This window comes from Oncorhynchus keta, chromosome 16 (genome assembly GCF_023373465.1).
Source record: "Oncorhynchus keta strain PuntledgeMale-10-30-2019 chromosome 16, Oket_V2, whole genome shotgun sequence".
NCBI lineage: Eukaryota > Metazoa > Chordata > Actinopteri > Salmoniformes > Salmonidae > Oncorhynchus > Oncorhynchus keta.
Window position 1 is genome coordinate 10284638 of NC_068436.1, and position 20417 is coordinate 10305054.

Here is a 20417-nt window from a genome sequence, read left to right on the forward strand (position 1 = left end):
CTCCTTCGTTGCCTGGGCGGTGTGTTAGGGATCATTGTCATGCTGAAAGACGCATCTTCAATGCCCTTGCTGATGGAAGAAGGTTTTCACTCAAAATCTCACGATACATGGCCCCATTCATTCTTTCCTTTACACGGATCAGTCGTCCTGATCCCTTTGCAGAAAAACAGCACCAAAGCATGCTGTTTCCACCCCCATGCTCCACAGTAGGTATGGTGTTCTTTGGATGCGACTCAGCATTATTTGTCCTCCAAACTCGACGAGTTGAGTTTTTACCAAAAAGTTATATTTTGGTTTCATCTGACCATATGACATTCTTCCAATCTTCTTCTGGATCATCCAAATGCTCTCTAGCAAACTTCAGACGGGCCTGGACATGTTCTGGCTTAAGCAGGGGGACACGTCTGGCACTGCAGGATTTGAGTCCCTGGCGGCGTAGTGTGTTACTGATGGTAGGCTTTGTTACTTTGGTCCCAGCTCTCTGCAGGTCATTCACTAGGTCCCCCCGTGTGGTTCTGGGATTTTTGCTCACCGTTCTTGTGATAATTTTGACCCCACGGGGTGAGATCTTACGTGGAGCCCCAGATCGAGGGAGATTATCCGAGTCTGCGTCTCTCACATTGGTAGGCAGACCATTCCATAAAAATTGAGCTCTATAGGAGATAGCCCTGCCTCCAGCTGTTTGCTTAGAAATTCTAGGGACAATTAGGAGGCCTGCGTCTTGTGACCGTAGCGTACGTGTAGGTATGTAAGGCAGGACCAAATCGGAAAGATAGGTAGGAGCAAGCCCATGTAATGTCTCTCACATGGGTAGGCAGACCATTCCATTCTGTCCCTGTAAAAAAATTACACAGGTGCACCTTGTGCTGGGGACAATAAAATGGCACTCTAAAATGTGCAGTTTTGTCACACATGTCTCAAGTTTTAAGGGAGCGTGCAATTGGCATACTGACTGCAGGAATGTTGAGTTTATTTGATTTTTACAGGGACAGTGCACATTAATCAACATTTCAGTAAAAGTGCCGGTTTTAACCAGCCGGCTAATTTTCAACCGCGGTCCCTGGGCAGGTTATTAAAAACAATTACAATATAGACAATAGCAACATAGGACAAGCAAGACATAGCATACAGACAGAGCAACATAGGACAAGCAAGACGTAGCAACATAGAACAAAAAGCAGCAAGACAAAATTCATAAAAGCAACAAAGTGTTTCCGCACCTCACAAGCTACAGACAACAGACAACATGGAAAGCGGCAACACACAGCTAGGGACCATGTTCACAAATCGGATTGATCTTTAGCCATGTCTTCAAGCATTTTGTGAAAGTGTGATATGTGGTGCAGTTATGTGTGTCTGATGGCAGTGTATTCCAGACAGGGGAAGCTCTCACAGAGAAAACAGATTTACTAAAGGTGCTTTTCCTTAAGGGAACTATACAGTCACCTCTCATGGCAGACTTTGTGGATCTGCTGCCATATTTACATTTACATTTAAGTCATTTAGCAGACGCTCTTATCCAGAGCGACTTACAAATTGGTGCATACACCTTATGACATCCAGTGGAACAGCCACTTACTATAGTGCATCTAAATCTTTTAGGGGGGTGAGAAGGATTACTTACCCTATCCTAGGTATTCCTTGAAGAGGTGGGGTTTCAGGTGTCTCCGGAAGGTGGTGATTGACTCCGCTGTCCTGGCGTCGTGAGGGAGTTTGTTCCACCATTGGGGGGCCAGAGCAGCGAACAGTTTTGACTGGGCTGAGCGGGAACTGTACTCCCTCAGTGGTAGGGAGGCGAGCAGGCCAGAGGTGGATGAACGCAGTGCCCTTGTTTGGGTGTAGGGCCTGATCAGAGCCTGGAGGTACTGAGGTGCCGTTCCCCTCACAGCTCCGTAGGCAAGCACCATGGTCTTGTAGCGGATGCGAGCTTCAACTGGAAGCCAGTGGAGAGAGCGGAGGAGCGGGGTGACGTGAGAGAACTTGGGAAGGTTGAACACCAGACGGGCTGCGGCGTTCTGGATGAGTTGTAGGGGTTTAATAGCACAGGCAGGAAGCCCAGCCAACAGCGAGTTGCAGTAATCAAGACGGGAGATGACAAGTGCCTGGATTAGGACCTGCGCCGCTTCCTGTGTGAGGCAGGGTCGTACTCTGCGGATGTTGTAGAGCATGAACCTACAGGAACGGGACACCGCCTTGATGTTAGTTGAGAACGACAGGGTGTTGTCCAGGATCACGCCAAGGTTCTTAGCGCTCTGGGAGGAGGACACAATGGAGTTGTCAACCGTGATGGCGAGATCATGGAACGGGCAGTCCTTCCCGGGAGGAAGAGGAGCTCCGTCTTGCTGAGGTTCAGCTTGAGGTGGTGATCCGTCATCCACACTGATATGTCTGCCAGACATGCAGAGATGCGATTCGCCACCTGGTCATCAGAAGGGGGAAAGGAGAAGATTAATTGTGTGTCGTCAGCATAGCAATGATAGGAGAGACCATGTGAGGTTATGACAGAGCCAAGTGACTTGGTGTATAGCGAGAATAAGAGAGGGCCTAGAACAGAGCCCTGGGGGACACCAGTGGTGAGAGCGCGTGGTGAGGAGACAGATTCTCGCCACGCCACCTGGTAGGAGCGACCTGTCAGGTAGGACGCAATCCAAGCGTGGGCCGCGCCGGAGATGCCCAACTCGGAGAGGGTGGAGAGGAGGATCTGATGGTTCACAGTATCGAAGGCAGCCGATAGGTCTAGAAGGATGAGAGCAGAGGAGAGAGAGTTAGCTTTAGCAGTGCGGAGCGCCTCCGTGATACAGAGAAGAGCAGTCTCAGTTGAATGACTAGTCTTGAAACCTGACTGATTTGGATCAAGAAGGTCATTCTGAGAGAGATAGCGGTAGAGCTGGCCAAGGACGGCACGCTCAAGAGTTTTGGAGAGAAAAGAGAGAAGGGATACTGGTCTGTAGTTGTTGACATCGGAGGGATCGAGTGTAGGTTTTTTCAGAAGGGGTGCAACTCTCGCTCTCTTGAAGACGGGAGGGACGTAGCCAGCGGTCAGGGATGAGTTGATGAGCGAGGTGAGGTAAGGGAGAAGGTCTCCGGAAATGGTCTGGAGAAGAGAGGAGGGGATAGGGTCAAGCGGGCAGGTTGTTGGGCGGCCGGCCGTCACAAGACGCGAGATTTCATCTGGAGAGAGAGGGGAGAAAGAGGTCAGAGCATAGGGTAGGGCAGTGTGAGCAGAACCAGCGGTGTCGTTTGACTTAGCAAACGAGGATCGGATGTCGTCGACCTTCTTTTCAAAATGGTTGACGAAGTCATCTGCAGAGAGGGAGGAGGGGGGGGGGAGGATTCAGGAGGGAGGAGAAGGTGGCAAAGAGCTTCCTAGGGTTAGAGGCAGATGCTTGGAATTTAGAATGGTAGAAAGTGGCTTTAGCAGCAGAGACAGAGGAGGAAAATGTAGAGAGGAGGGAGTGAAAGGATGCCAGGTCCGCAGGGAGGCGAGTTTTCCTCCATTTCCGCTCGGCTGCCCGGAGCCCTGTTCCATATGTTTAGGTTTTCTGTTTAACAAAAATACTGAGTGGAGGGGGAGCCAGGCCATTTAGGATCTTGAATACAAAAACCTCATGCTTTCTGAGGATGTAACAGTGATGATGGCTATTGGGCTTCCTATCAAGCACTTTGAGAGTCTGTTTGTAGACAGACTGAATAGGTCTTAATGTTGTACAGCAAGCTTGGGCCCAACTAGTCAAGCAGTTGCATGTCCACCAGAGCTGTTGCAAGAGAAATTAATGTTTGTTTCTCTACCATGGGCTCCTGAGTGACGCAGCGGTCTAAGGCACTGCATCTCAGTGCGTATTTCACTACAGATGCCCTGGTTCGAATCCAGGCTGTATCTCAATTGGCAGTGATTGCGAGTCCCATAGATTACATTTTACATTTACATTTAAGTCATTTAGCAGACGCTCTTATCCAGAGCGACTTACAAATTGGTGCATTCACCTTATGACATCCAGTGGAAAAGCCACTTTACAATAGTGCATCTAAATCTTTTAAGGGGGGTGAGAAGGATTACTTTATCCTATCCTAGGTATTCCTTAAAGAGGTGGGGTTTCAGGTGTCTCCGGAAGGTGGTGATTGACTCCGCTGTCCTGGCGTCGTGAGGGAGTGTGTTCCACCATTGGGGAGCCAGAGCAGCGAACGGTTTTGACTGGGCTGAGCGAGAACTGTACTTCCTCAGTGGTAGGGAGGCGAGCAGGCCAGAGGTGGATGAACGCAGTGCCCTTGTTTGGGTGAAGGGCCTGATCAGAGCCTGGAGGTACTGAGGTGCCGTTCCCCTCACAGCTCCGTAGGCAAGCACCATGGTCTTGTAGCGGATGCGAGCTTCAACTGGAAGCCAGTGGAGAGAGCGGAGGAGCGGGGTGACGTGAGAGAACTTGGGAAGGTTGAACACCAGACGGGCTGCAGCATTCTGGATGAGTTGTAGGGGTTTAATGGCACAGGCAGGGAGCCCAGCCAACAGCGAGTTGCAGTAATCCAGACGGGAGATGACAAGTGCCTGGATTAGGACCTGCGCCGCTTCCTGTGTGAGGCAGGGTCGTACTCTGCGGATGTTGTAGAGCATGAACCTACAGGAACGGGCCACCGCCTTGATGTTAGTTGAGAACGACAGGGTGTTGTCCAGGATCACGCCAAGGTTCTTAGCGCTCTGGGAGGAGGACACAATGGAGTTGTCAACCGTGATGGCGAGATCATGGAACGGGCAGTCCTTCCCCGGGAGGAAGAGCAGCTCCGTCTTGCCGAGGTTCAGCTTGAGGTGGTGATCCGTCATCCACACTGATATGTCTGCCAGACATGCAGAGATGCGATTCGCCACCTGGTCATCAGAAGGGGGAAAGGAGAAGATTAATTGTGACAGATTCTCGCCACGCCACCTGGTAGGAGCGACCTGTCAAGGTAGGACGCAATCCAAGCGTGGGCCGCGCCGGAGATGCCCAACTCGGAGAGGGTGGAGAGGAGGATCTGATGGTTCACAGTATCGAAGGCAGCCGATAGGTCTAGAAGGATGAGAGCAGAGGAGAGAGAGTTAGCTTTAGCAGTACGGAGCGCCTCCGTGATACAGAGAAGAGCAGTCTCAGTTGAATGACTAGTCTTGAAACCTGACTGATTTGGATCAAGAAGGTCATTCTGAGAGAGATAGCGGGAGAGCTGGCCAAGGACGGCACGTTCAAGAGTTTTGGAGAGAAAAGAAAGAAGGGATACTGGTCTGTAGTTGTTGACATCGGAGGGATCGAGTGTAGGTTTTTTCAGAAGGGGTGCAACTCTCGCTCTCTTGAAGACGGAAGGGACGTAGCCATCGGTCAGGGATGAGTTGATGAGCGAGGTGAGGTAAGGGAGAAGGTCTCCGGAAATGGTCTGGAGAAGAGAGGAGGGGATAGGGTCGAGCGGGCAGGTTGTTGGGCGGCCGGCCGTCACAAGACGCAAGATTTCATCTGGAGAGAGAGGGGAGAAAGAGGTCAGAGCACAGGGTAGGGCAGTGTGAGCAGAACCAGCGGTGTCGTTTGACTTAGCAAACGAGGATCGGATGTCGTCGACCTTCTTTTCAAAATGGTTGACGAAGTCATCTGCAGAGAGGGAGGGGGGAGGGGGAGGAGGATTCAGGAGGGAGGAGAAGGTGGCAAAGAGCTTCCTAGGGTTAGAGGCAGATGCTTGGAATTTAGAGTGGTAGAAAGTGGCTTTAGCAGCAGAGACAGAGGAGGAAAATGTAGAGAGGAGGGAGCGAAAGGATGCCAGGTCCGCAGGGAGGCGAGTTTTCCTCCATTTCCGCTCGGCTGCCCGGAGCCCTGTTCTGTGAGCTCGCAATGAGTCGTCGAGCCACGGAGCGGAGGCCATAGGGCAGCCACAATTATTCCAGGTTTGGTGGTTTAGGCTGTCATTGTAAATAATAATTTGTTCTTAACGGACTTGCCTAGTTAAATAAATAAAATTAAAATATGAAATAATTTGACATTCAACTGGCCTCACAAGCGCAGACCACGTGTAACCACGCCAGCCCAGGACCTCCACATCCGGCTTCTTCACCTGCGGGATCGTCTAAGATCAGACAGCTGATGAAACTGGGTTTGCACAACCAAAGAACCTCTGAACAAACTGACAGAAACTGTCTCATGGAAACTCATGTGAGTGTTCGTCGTCCTCACCAGGGTCGTCACCGACTTCAGTGGGCAAATGCTCACCTTAGATGGCCACTGGCAGGCATGCTGGAGAAGTGTGCTCTTCACAGATGAATCCCAGTTTCAGCTGTACTGGGCAGATGGTAGACAGCGTGTATGGCGTCGCCTCATGGTGGCGTTGTGGTATGGGCAGGCATAAACTATGAACACAATTGTATTTTATCGATGGCAATTTGAATGCACAGAATAAGAGACTAATGAACAGTGTACACAGTCTAGGCAAGAAACAAAGCCCATGCATTTTTTGCGACTTTCAAATCATCAGACAATAGTCGCATCATGCAGCCAATATGTTTTTATTTGTAAGTCATTCTAAAGTTGATATCACAACTAAAGTAGCCAAATAAATGAAATGTATAGAACAGGTTATAAATGATCACTTTTTACATTCAACACAGAATAGCCGCTCCATGGTGCACTCGCTCGGCAATCATTAGATAAAAATATCCTTTCTATTTTATTCAGCCACGTTCACTTATTCTTCTTATTATAAAGTTATAATAAAATAATGGCACAGGAATTATAAGCATATCTTGTCTGCTGTAAATGAACTAGCCTACAGCCTAGGCTGCAGTTGGCATGGCATAGACAGATCAGTAACATACAGTGGGCCTCAGAATATGAAGTTATGATCTGAAATACCCATTTAGCCATGGGGCGTAGAGACAATGTTGCAGTTTTAAAGGATGTTTGCTGCTTTTCTACACATTTTGCCATGGGATAGAGAGATTTAGAAATGTTATACAATTCCTGCAATTCTACAAATTTTGCCATAGGGTAGAGAGAAATATTTGCAGTTTTGAATATATCTGAGTGAATACTACAAGTTTAGATAGCAAGACTAACTTACCAATCTAAAAAAATTGCTGACATGGGCTAATTGAGGAAAACCAAACCAAAATGTGAACTTGAACCTTTGTACCAACTCTCAACATTATGTTGGGGGGGGGGTTGTTGTTAACTGCAGGCCCACAAAAGGGGGTCTGCCAATTGCCCATCCCTGCCTACTAAATATACTTACACATACCCACACAAATGGTAAACACTCCATGTTTAAAATGGGTTTGTTATCTGTGTTATGCATGTGTACAGTCGTGGCCAAAAGTTGAAAATGACACAAATATTAATTTCCACAAAGTTTGCTGCTTCAGTGTCTTTAGATATTTTTGTCAGATGTTACTATGGAATACTGAAGTATAATTACAAGCATTTTATACGTGTCAAAAGCTTTTATTGACAATTACATGAAGTTGATGCAAAGAGTCAATATTTGCAGTGTTGACCCTTCTTTTTCAAGACCTCTGCAATCTGCCCTGGCATGCTGTCAATTAACTTCTGGGCCACGTCTTGGCTGATGGCAGCCCATTTTTGCATGATCAATGCTTGGAGTTTGTCAGAATTTGTGTGTTTTTGTTTGTCCACCCGCCTCTTGAGGATTGACCATAAGTTCTCAATGGGATTAAGGTCTGGGGAGTTTCCTGGCCATGGGGACCCAAAATATCAACGTTTTGTTCCCCGAGCCACTTAGTTATCACTTTTGCCTTATGGCAAGGTGCTCCATCATGCTGGAAAAGGCATTGTTCGTCACTGTTCCTGGATGGTTGGGAGAAGTTGCTCTAGGAGGATGTGTTGGTACCATTCTTTATTCATGGCTGTGTTCTTAGGCCAAATTGTGAGTGAGCCCACTCTCTTGGCTGAGAAGCAACCCCACACATGAATGGTCTCAGGACTGATGGTAGCGCTCACCTTGTCTTCTCTGGACAAGCTTTTTTCCAGATGCCCCAAACAATCAGAAAGGGGATTCATCAGAGAAAATGACTTTACCCCAGTCCTCAGCAGTCCAATCCCTGTACCGTTTGCAGAATATCAGTCTGTCCCTGATGTCTTTCCTGGAGAGAAGTGGCATCTTTACTGCCCTTTTCGACACCAGGCCATCCTCCAAAAGTCTTTGCCTCACTGTGCGTGCAGATGCACTCACACCTGCCTGCTGCCATTCCTGAGCCAGCTCTGTACTGGTGGTGCACCGATCCCGCAGCTGAATCACCTTTAAGAGACGGTCCTGGCGCTTGCTGGACTTTCTTGGGCACTCTGAAGCCTTCTTCACAACAATTGAACAGCTCTCCTTGAAGTTCTTGATGATCCGATAAATGGTTGATTTAGGTGCAATCTTACTGGCAGCAATATCCTTGTCTGTGAAGCCCTTTTTGTGCAAAGCAATGATGATAGCATGTGTTTCATTGCAGGTAACCATGGTTGACAGAGGAAGAACAATGATTCCAAGCACCACCCTCCTTTTGAAGCTTCCAGTCTGTTATTCAAACTCAATCAGCATGACAGGGTGATCTGCAGCCTTGTCCTCGTCAACACTCACACCTGTGTTAACGAGAGAATCACTGACATGATGTCAGCTGGTCCTTTTGTGGCAGGGCTGAAATGCAGTGGAAATGTTTTGGGGGGGATTCAGTTCATTTGCATGGCAGAGGGACTTTGCAATGAATCTGATCACTCTTCATAACATTCTGGAGTATATGCAAATTGCCATCATATAAACTGAGGCAGCAGACTTTGTGAAAATGTATATTTGTGTCATTCTCAAAACTTTTGGCCACGACTGTACATGCCTGGGGGAGTGTATGTCTGCGCAATCTATATCACTCTTCCAGGAGGAAGAGGAGGTGCTGCTGGTGAAGGAGGAGGGGTGAAATGCTTACTTACGGGTCATTGTTCAACAATGTAGAGTTAAAGATTTAATGAAACATTGAAATAGTGGCACAAGGTATATTACACAGTGAATAACAATAACGATAAAAAAACAGAAGTATATAAAGGGAGTACCTAGTCGATGTGCCTATGTACAAATAGGTAGGGTTAAATTGACTAGGCAACAGCCTAAATAATAAACAATAGCAGCAGCGGGTAACGTTAGCCATTCGATTCGCTATTTAACAGTCTTGTGGCACGAGGTATGGCACTCTTGTGGCACTCTTCCCTGCCTTTCAGTCTTATGGTTTGCGGGTAGAAGCTGTTCAAGATACTATTTAGAGCTGAGCGATATATCAACTTAATTCTACGTTTTTTTTCATGTACGCTTGTTCTCATGTTGTATGTTTGGTCTCGTCGCCTTCGTTCCTCTGTGCTGTGTGCACCTTCCCATTTAGCCTACACCAGAGATTTGTATATAATGGTGAGATGCACGTCTCCGTCCTAATAATGGGAGTCGTTGTCACAAAGGCCGCAAGGCAGTCGACAAACCCCAAAATAAGCCCATAGAAACACATTGGCCTTATTTTGGCCTGTTGTTCCTCTTTGGTTTACACGCACACCAAACCTCTTCCCTGCCTTTCACGTTAACAAAGTTGCGAGATCACATCTTTCTCTCTGACAAGCGAGTTCAACTCTCCAATTGCCTAAATACACTGGAGTTGCTTACCAAGACGACATGAAATGTTCCTGAGTGGCCAACTTACAGTTTTGACTTAAATCAGCTTGAAAATACTTGAAAATGGCTATATAGCAATGATCAACAACCAACTTGACAGAGCTTGAAGAATTTAAAGAACAATGAGCAAATATTGTACAATCCAGGTGTGCAAAGTTCTTAGACTTACCCAGAAAGACTCACAGCTGTAAACGCTGCCAAAGGTGATTCTACAATGTATTGACTCAGGGGGTTGAACACTTATCTAATCAAGATATATTGTTGTTTATCTTCTATTTATTAAAAAAGTTTGCATTTTTATTCCACTTTGACCGAGTATTTTGTGAGATCGTTGACAAATAATGATAATTATCCATTTGAATCCCACTTTGTTACACATAATGTGTAAAAAGTCAAGGAGTGTGAATACTTTCTGAAGGCTCTGTAGCTCAATATTTGAATGATTAATGAATGATTTTGTTAATCTTCATCAAGGGTGATAATAATTATGGAGGTGACTGTACATATACAGAACATAATATAGGGCCTTCAAACTCAAGTCTGGACCTCGAAGCCAGTTCCAATGTACTTTGTCATTGTTACCCTCTAAATCAGGGACAAATTTAGACCTGGGACACCAAGTGTGTGCAATTAATTATCAGGTAGAATAGAAAACCAGCAGGCTCCGGGTCCTCATAGAGTAAGATTTAAAGAGCGGCAGCCTTTAAAAAGCAATGAATCCCTTTGAAAACGGGTCAGAAACTACAAAGTGTAAATAGGATGATTTTGGTCATGAAGTCAGTCTCTTCTAAAACGGAGTTTGGAACATCCGTGCATCACAACGGGTAAATTTGACAATGTCCATTTGCTCACTAAGATGGGGTGAACATCTGCAGTGGCTGCGCTCTATCCAATAGCATAGACAGTGAGACAGACGTGTCCATCAGCTCCTTAGATGTAAAATTGTGCAACTAAAACCCCAAACGGCAAAAACATCAAAATTAATTAAAGATTTTAGTTATCTTAGTTAGATTCATTATGGGGATTTTGAGGAAGTGAAATAGGATCCTGCGTCTAGTGTTTCATGGGGGCTAATCATTAACCAAATGCGGAATCGGTGAGGAAACACACCTCTAAGACTGGAATCTCGTTTTTTTTAAATGAACAACAGATAAACACACGTGTCAATCAGCTTGTTCAGTGGCCCTATAAATACCGCTGATGTTGGGTGTTAATATTAATATTTACCTTACTGAGGTGATGTAGATGGAATAAAGTAATTATATTATTTTCTACTCTATTCCTGTTAACACACCGTACTTTCTAAACAAGTCTGCTCTCAACTTGAAAGATACTGACCATGAATATGAGATTTGATGTGTCACGTAATAAGCAGTAACGTAATTCAAAGAACAGCGCGCATACGTTTTTCATTTAAAGACGCCATTTTGAGCCATGACGCCGACCAATTAAATCCGTTGTCTTCAGCGTAAACGGAAGTGAACATTGACCAACAACAATTTCGTATCTTAGTGTTTTTATTGTTGTTATTTAGACGTTTATTAACACCCTAGAACTCAGAATATGACTAATTTAACTGTATAGCCTCACATACGTACACCCAGGTAGTATATAATTCGCGTTGGAGACAGAACTTGGTTGGTAGATAGTAATGCTAGGTAACTTAGCTGCTAACAATGGCTAAATGTATGGTTTTTCACACTCAAATAGCCTCCATTATGGAGGTGCTAGCGAATGCAGCCGTGGCAGAGATCTGTAAACTCGTCGATGACGACTATGCAGTGTTTCGTTTGGAAATAACTCAAAGCCAGAAAGAAAACAGGACATTGCAGAGGAAACTACAGCTTCTTGAACTGAAGGTGGCACGGGAGCGCGCAGAGAGGACAACTCGAGAGCGCGCCCTAGCTAGTCGTCCCAGTAGTGTCAAAATCCTCGACCGATACAGAGGAATGGCAAGAGGTACATTTTGATTTTGCAGAAGGCCGAGGCTGTGGGGCCTGTCGTCCCGTTCCCCTCTGCGCTTGTGTTCAGATGGGTTACCCAGAATTGGTTCTTGGTCAGTTTTTGGATAGTATGCAATACTTCCCCATCTTGCATAATTATTTTATTTTACAGAGCAGGTCAATTAAGAACAAATTCTTCTTGCACAAAGACACAATACTATATTCTAATCAGATTCTTGATTTACTGAATTTCCTATTGTCATAATAAATTAAAATAATCTAATGCATGGAACATAATCAATCCATCAATAAATAGTATATCTAGATGTTATGATAAGTGTTACCTTCGATCCTCCTTGCCAATTGTAGATAGTCAATAGTGTACAATATAGCGTTAAGCATGGACAGTACCTAATTTAACTACCTCTTTTCCCCCAATCACTGTCTTAGGTGAAGGACATCTCACTGGAGGCCACAGGAGCTTTGTGAAGCCAGTAGGACACAACGTGTGGAGAGATGACCAACCAATAGCTATAGATGAGGGCAGTGGAACCTCCACCCAGCATGTTATCGTGAAAGCGGTTAGTGTAATAGTGTAACATAAAAAATTACAATAAATCAAATGTGGCCCGTTTGTTTCAAAGGCTCCCCTCAGCTATTCACTTGCTTACATGTACATCCTGATTTATCTGCCATAAGGGAGCTTGTGAGACTTCCCTATGACATTGTTATCTAATTCTACTCATTTACCGGTAATAATGTCTCTTCTTGTGTCAGTCTGCAGATGCAGAGGCTGCAGGTCCTGGGTTCAAGCTGGAAATGTATGAAGGAAAGGAGGACCCACCGCACAGCAGAGACATCCAGACTGGAGTGCTTGCTGTAGCCACGGAGGACCCCACCCTCGCCCCAGCACTGCCCAGGGCCCAATGCAGCATCACGGAGGTCAGTGGAACGCTGAACACCGTCCTCAAGTCAGAGACAGACACAGAGACTTTAACGGTGCTGGAGCGACTGGGCTGTCCTCCTGCTACCCGCACAGAGTATCTACTTCACGGTAACCTGAGCCCGAGGACGGCTCTGTTCCATCAGGACTCAGGTGATGCGTTACAGTCTGGCAATGATCCGTCCTGTTCATACGCTACAGAGATGATACCTGGTGACATGCCTGTGGGCTTAGATACACAGACTAATTCAATGAGAGGGGACTGGAACCGGTATAGTAGTAGTGTCTACTCTGAAATGTGTCTAGATAAGAAAGGGGAGGGTCTGGTCATAGATGAGGTGACTGTGAAAGTGGAGGGTGATGCTCTTCTGACATGGAATGCAGATCAGACTCACTTAGGAGAAGGACACTCTCAGGAAAACAAGAGTGACTTCTTAGACTACAGGGAAAGCTTAGAGCCAAATCCAAATATTGCAACCCACTCCCCTTTACACACGCTCAAGGAACGCGACCCAGTGTCCACGTCTATGGCACCTTCCGATTCACACAACCATGCCCTTATCGATCAGGTATTGAACTCAAACGACAAGACTAGAGCCCTGGCCCAGGGAGGGGGAGCAACATCAGGCGTTAATAAGGAGAAACGGTTCTTCTGCATGTTCTGTAACAAAGGCTTCAACTGCCCTCAGAAGGTGGAAATCCACCAGAGGGTCCACATAGGGGTGAAACCCTTCAGCTGTACCCAGTGTCACATGCGCTTCTCCCTGGCTTGGAACCTGAAGATCCACCAGAGGGTCCACACAGGGGAGAAACCTTACAGCTGTGCCCAGTGTCACATGCTCTTCTCCCACTCGTCCAGCCTGAAGAGGCACCAGAGGATCCACACAGGGAAGAAACAATTCAGCTGCCCCTAGTGTGGGTAGACGTTCTCCCACCAGAACCAGCTGATGATGCACTTGAAGTTTCACACTGGAGAAAGGTTGTTTGCCTGTACGCACTGCGGGAAGAGGTTCTCAGAGAGGAGCTACCTCAGGATACATAAGCTGAAAAAACATTTGACTGTATAATATAGAAAGTAACCATTCCACTTGATAGCTTCTGACCTTTAGATCAAACCCTGCATTAAAGACAGATTTTCATTTGGAATAACAAGAGTAACAGATTTCAGTGTTGAATATTCCTGTGTAGAATATTGCATTGAGACAGTGGCCGTGTCCAAATACCCATACTAGCGTATGACATACTTAAACTGCATACTCATTTCGGCATTGGATCTAGTAGAATTCACTCACCTTTTCCCACTCACGTGTTTGACAACAGCTGATCATGAATGGCGGGAGTCTACGTAATCAAACAATAGATGATGCATTCAGTGTACTATTTTCAACATTTCATATACTATAGAATTGTATTTTTCGGCATACTATTTAGTACGCTACTATGGGTATTTGGACACGGGCATTGTGTGATTTAAGGCATATATAAGCCTAAAAAGTCTGTTACATATCGTGTTTGTACTGTGTAGGCTATATGATGTTCACAAATGCCTATTTCATTACTTCCATTCAACTACTTGATTTTTCCCCCAAGACACTTTTCAATGAGAAAAATAATGCAGTTTGTCAAGTTCATGCAGATTTTTTGTTGAGACTTTTTGGGGTCATTTTAGCAGATGCGCTTATCCAGAGCGACTTACAATTTTTGCATTCATCTTAAGAAAGCTGGGTTAGACAACCACAACACAGTCGTAGCAAGTAAATTTTTCCTCACTAACGTACTTATCAACAGCTTCAGGGGAAAGCTGGTTTCACCATTGGGGTACCAGGACAGAGAAGAGCTTTGACTGGTCTGAGTGGGGGCTGATCCCTCATAGGGGTGGGACGGCCAAGAGACAAGAGGAGGCAGAACAGAATGCTCGGGGTGTTGGGTTTGAGCATAGCCTGAAGGTAGGAAAGGGCAGTTCCCCTTGCTGCTCAGTAGGCAAGCACCATGGTCTTGTAGTGGATGCAAGCTTTGACTGGAAGCCAGTGGAGTGTGCTGAGGAGTTGGGTGACGTGGAAGAGTTTAGGAAGGTTGAACACCAGGTGTGCTGCGGCATTGTATAGCAGTATTTTTATTGGAATTTCACAATTCTCACCCATATTAAGAGATACAACAACAGAGACAAAGCACACACACAAAAAAATAATAGCACTCACTTACACACATACATATATATACATACATACATACATACATACATACATACATACATACATACATGCATATAAACATATATACATGTACACACATACACATACATACCACACACACCCATACATACACCATTTTCCTCTTCCCGCTTAGTGCTTCTCTCACCCCATCCTCATCATTGCGTCTCTCAATACATACATTTTAAACAAACTTACAAACTGAAAAGCTCAGTTTAAACCAAGAAGTTAGGTTCCACACATGGAACGTACAGTGTAGTTCTGAAATACATAGATCCCCGCCATTCTAAGAGAATCCTTGCAGCATAATAGCTGATACCTCAGGTTCTAGGTAATTTAGATAAGGTTCCCATACTTTGTAGAACTGGTCTGTTTTAGAATGCAATGTACATGTCAGATATTCCAGAGGCACCCATTCAAATAGTATCTTATGCCAATCTTTAATAGAAGGAACCTTATCACTAATCCACTGTAAAAGGATGTTTTTCCTCGCTGCGAAGGTAAGGATGTTGTAAAGCCTCCTTTTACCCACAGAAGTAACATGCCTACTAGGGAGACCTAACAGTAAAGAAACTGTGTCCAATTCTAGATCAACTCCTAGGATCTTTTCAATTTCTTGCAGAACACCAGACCAGTATCTTTGGTGGTGCTCTTCAGAATATAATGTCTTACTTGTAGGAAGCGGAAAAAGTCCTGCTTTGGGAGTCAATATTTCTCGACCATCTGCTCAAATGACAATAAAATCTTATCAGCAAATAAGTAATTTAGCCTGCGTAAGCCCTTATTAAGCCAAAAGTTAAAGCCAGCATCCAGCAATCCTGGACTGAAATCTGGGTTGTTAAGAATTGGGGTAAGAGCAGAGGTTAGTTTGGACCTTCCCAGGAAGCGTTGAACTGACCTCCATACTTTGAGTGTGTTAAGTGTAACGGGATTATTGCAGTGATCTTCTACAGACTTGAAACTTCTGAAAAATAAAAGATCCTGTAAGGGGTATTTTGAAAGAGAAGTCTCAATGTCTAACCAAATAGAGGAGTCCTCATTTGTGATCCAGTCAGAAATATAACAAAGGTGGGCACACCATTGATAGAACCTGATATTGGGCAGGTCCAAGCAGTTCAGCCCATAGAACTTGGCAGCTGCAATATTGCCATCTTAAGTCTTGGCTTGCGTTTACTCCATATAAAGGAACTTAGCCATCCATTTACATCCTTTATTACCTTATTGGAGAGTAATACTGGGATCATTTGGATTGGGTAAAGTAGTCTAGGTAAAATGTTCATTTTCAAGAGGGATATTCTACCCAACCAAGAAATCGGGAGAGAGTTCCAGCGCTCCAGATCCTGTCTTATTGTATCAAACAAGGGAACAAAATTGGCTTTGTACATTTGCTGGAATTTAGGAGTTACAAATATACCCAGATCCATGAAACCTGAGGGAGACCATTTAAAAGGGAAGGGGGGAGAAGTATTAGGTACAGAGTGTAGGCTACCAAGTGGCATAGCCTCTGACTTAGTTAGGTTAATCTTGTAGCCTGAGAATTCGCTGAATAATTCAATAATATTAATAAGAGATGTAATTGAAGTCTCGGGACTAGAGATGAATATCAGGACATCATCAGCATACAAGCTTATTTTATGGTGAACATCACCAATGAGCAGCCCCTGTATAGCAGGCGTTACCCTGATGGCCTCGGCCAGTGGTTCCATAACGAGTGCAAAGAGGAGAGGGGATAAAGGACAGCCCTGTCTGGTACCTCTGTGTATAGAGAAGCTTTGACTTTAGCCCATTAGTAAGGACAGCAGCCTGAGGATCATCATATAAAACTTTCACCCATTTTATAAAGTTGTCCCGTAGACCAAATTTATTTAGAGCATATAATAGGTAAGACCACTCCACACGATCAAATGCTTTCTCAGCATCTAGGGAGAGCACAAGACCATCCATCGCACTTTGTTGGTAGGCTTGAATTACATTAAGAAGCCGCCTGACATTGTTGCATGACTTACGGCCCTTAATGAAGCCAGTTTGGTCTCCTTTCACAATTAGTGGCAGTGAGTCCTCTAATCTTGTGGCTAGAATTTTAGGAAGCTATTTTCTATCCACATTCAGAAGGGAAATTGGTCTGTACGAGGAACAAGACTCTGGACATTTTTCCCTTTTTGAGAATAAGTGAAATGTTGGCTTCTCTCAGTGTTTGAGGGAGCTGGTCATTTGACAATGAGTGGTTACACATATCACGCAATGGCTCAAGGATCAGGCCATGGAACTCTTTATAGAACTCACTACAAAACCCGTCTGGTCCTGGGGACTTACCATTTTGCAGATTCTTAATTGCGAACATTATCTCTTCCTTGGTAATAGGGGCATTAAGGAGAGACCTCTGTTCTTCGAAGATAGTAGGGAGCTCAATCTTACAAAATAAGTTCTCCATTCATTTGGGTGCATCCTTTGGCAGTTCTGAGGCATAAAGGTTTGTATAAAATTTCTTAAATGAGTCACTTATCAATGAATTTTCATATAAATGATTACCATCAGAATCAGTAATAGTAGCAATTGACTGAGAGTCAGCTCTCTTTTTAGCTAGGTATGCCAAGTACTTTCCTGTCTTATCGCCATGTTCATATAGCTTTTGCCTGACAAATCTAATTTTCTTTTCAGCGTCCTGTGTTAGGAGTGAGTCTAACGTTGATCTAATGACTGATATTTCCTTTAATAGGGCAGGAGTGGGCGTTTTAATGTAGTCCTTCTCTTTAGTTCCTAATTCACCCTCTAACATTTTTTGCTTTTCACGCTTTTTCCGTCGCTTAGTAGCTGTGTATGACATAATTAGACCCCTGGCATACGCTTTACAGGTCTCCCAAAGGAGCAAGGGGTTATCTGTTGATTGAGAGTTAATAGAGAAAAATGCTTTAAACTCTGTAATAAAATATGTGAATGTATGGTCTTTAAGAATGGTTGTATTCAACCTCCAATGTCTTGACCGATTGAATGCCCCGTTGAGTTTTATGTCCAGGATCACCTCAGCATGATCAGATATGACTATGCTTCCTATCCTAGCGGATAAAACAGACTGCAAAGACATCCTGGGCATAAAAAAGTAATATATTCTAGTCTGACATCCATGAGGTGCAGAGAAAAAAGTGAACTCTCTGTTGGAGGGATGAAAAGCTCTCCAGACATCTTCATACCCCAGATCATCACAAATAGCTTTAAGTTACTTAGCTTGAGGAGAGAGTGAAGCTATACCGCTGGGAAACATATCAATAAGGGGGTTCAACAAGCAGTTAAAATCTCCTCCAACCACTGCAGTGTCCGAGTTTAATTCTGAAAAGTCTAGAAATACCTTAGTGAGGAAATCAGGGGGGTGAGCAGGGGGGAAGTAAATATTCATTATGGAAATGTTCTGCCCTTGTAAAGTACCATTAATTATAACAAAGCGACCAATTTTATCTTTCACACAATTCAAGACCTTAAGTGGTAAGTTCTTTTTCACCAGAATTGCTACACCTCTACTTCTGGATGTAAATGATGAGAAAAACACTTGACCAAACCCCCTTGTTGTAATTTCAGGTGCTCCTTATCATCCAAATGAGTTTCTTGCAACAGGGCAATATCAATATTTTCTTTTTTCAAAAAAGACACTACCTTCTTCCTTTTAATGGGGTTATGGCTCCCTCTAATGTTCCATGTACATACACGCAGTCTGTTACCTGCCATTGTGTCTTGACCATTCAATATCCAGACTGGATCCTACTGTAAAATTGGGGTGGTACCTTTTTCCATGTGTTGAACTCTCTTCTATCTCACTGAGCATAAACAAACGATATGAACCCTGAACTCCAACTATACTAAACCCAAAAATTAAACATGTAAAGATCCAAAAGGGGGTTTTCCCACTAGCTAACATGCAGGGGATTTCAACTCTCCAATGTAGACTCTTAAGTCCGTATTGCCGCTCAATAGCCTCATCCTTTATATATATGGAAAAGAAAATCAATAGAAGAAGATTGAGGCTCTTCCACCTAAAACCAAGCCTGGGCACCAATATGGATTCACACATATCTCAGCCTGAGCTATAGTGGCTATTACTTTAGCAAGAAAAATAATAAAGATATGAATATTACTGAACAGGAGTACGTGAGGACTCACACCACTGTTTCATGATCAGATTCAACCAAAAATAAACAAAGTTTTCCAATGCTGCGGAGGTGCTGCTTAAAGTTATTTACCCGAGAGAGTCAATAAACGCAGCAGCCTCTTCAGGTGTGTAGAGCTTTTTAGGCGATCCGTTGACCATAATCTTCAATGTGGCCAGGTACAACAGTCCATCTTCATTCTCCTGAGTCGAGCCTTCGCCTCATCAAACGCTTTGCGTCTTCGTACAACCGCAGTGGAATAATCATTGAAGAATGAGACCTTTGGACTTTTACGACTACCATCAGAGCCGATGTTTCTAGCCGCGTCCATGACGCGCTGCTTGTCGGTGAAGTTGTGGAACTTTATAACCACCGGCTGTGGGCGCTGGTTGGGACCGGGTATCGGTGCTTGAGAGCGATGGGCTCTGTCCAGCTTCACACGACCAGCCTTAGTGTCCATTTGTAGGTAGCCAGGGATCCATTCCTCAAAAAATTTGACTGAACGTGTCCCTTCAGAATTTTCCGGGAGTCCCACAACACGAATATTGTATCTGCGTTCTCGATTATCCAAGTCGTCAATGTGCTCCACCATTTCGCGCACTTGTTTCTCAAGTGCTTTTATCTTAGCGTCCATAGATGTAGTTGAAGTTTCCACTGCAGCAATTCTTCCTTCCGTGCTTCCAAGACCGTTCTTATCTTAACATTGATCACTTTAGTAAATTTATCAGTCATGTTTTGAATCACCAGGTCCATTGTGCCTGGATCCGCAATGGTGTTAGCTTCGCTAACGTTAGCTAGCTCCTCATGCACATCTACATGGGTGGTGGTTTTGGTTGAGTTTTTAGTAGTTCTGTTGGGCATGTTGTCGGAGATTTTTGCGAAATAGCCGTCAAGACTCATTGTAGGATAACTTATTTAGCCAATCCTACCACTTTTTCAAGCTAGGAGATTAATGTAAAAATATAAATTTACGAATGCCACAGGAGCTCGCTGAAACACAGTGTTCTCTCTACAGCACCATTTTGTCCCCTCTGCTGCGGCATTTTGAATAGGTTGCAGGGGTTTGACGAGACAAACAGGGAACCTAGCCAACAGAGAGTTGCTGTAGACTAGACCAGGGTTTCCCAAACCCTCCCCCCTCCCGGTGGTCTAGAATGGAGATGACAAGCGCCTGGATTAGGACCTGCGCCGCTTCCTGTCTGAGGAAGGGTCGTACTCTACCGGCTGGAGTGAGTCACTGCTTTGATTTTTGCCGAAAATGACGGGGTGTTTTCCAGGGTCACTCCAAGGTTCTTTGCACTCTGGGAGGGGGACACAGTGGAGATGTCAACCATGATGGAGAGGTCTTGGAGCGGGCAGGCTTTCCACGGCAGGAAGAGCATCAACATCTTGTTGAGCTTGTGGTGGTGGGCCGACATCCAAGTTGAGATTTCTGCCAGACACACAGAGATGTGTGTGTATGTGTGGTTTTCATATATGTTGTATTTAACTCTCATTTATGTTTAATAAACATAAAATGGGACTTTTCATT

The 20417-nt window shown here is 44.8% G+C and overlaps 1 protein-coding gene across 4 annotated transcripts in view; it reads left to right on the top strand.

The window, feature by feature from the left end:
* The window catches only part of LOC118395591 (zinc finger protein 28-like), a 102965-nt gene extending 82550 nt beyond the window's left edge, over nucleotides 1-20415 (top strand). The window contains exons 1-3 of one of the 4 annotated variants that reach the window (XM_035789458.2): nucleotides 11115-11613; nucleotides 12048-12178; nucleotides 12375-20415. In XM_035789458.2, the coding sequence (XP_035645351.1) occupies nucleotides 11331-11613; nucleotides 12048-12178; nucleotides 12375-13454 (1494 nt within the window). In that variant the 5' untranslated portion in view covers nucleotides 11115-11330 and the 3' untranslated portion in view covers nucleotides 13455-20415. Of the gene's footprint in view, nucleotides 1-11114; nucleotides 11711-12047; nucleotides 12179-12374 lie in introns of those variants that run through there. The other 3 variants (XM_035789459.2, XM_052465169.1, XM_052465168.1) reach the window with 3 other exon arrangements.
* Nucleotides 20416-20417: the final 2 nt, after the last annotated feature.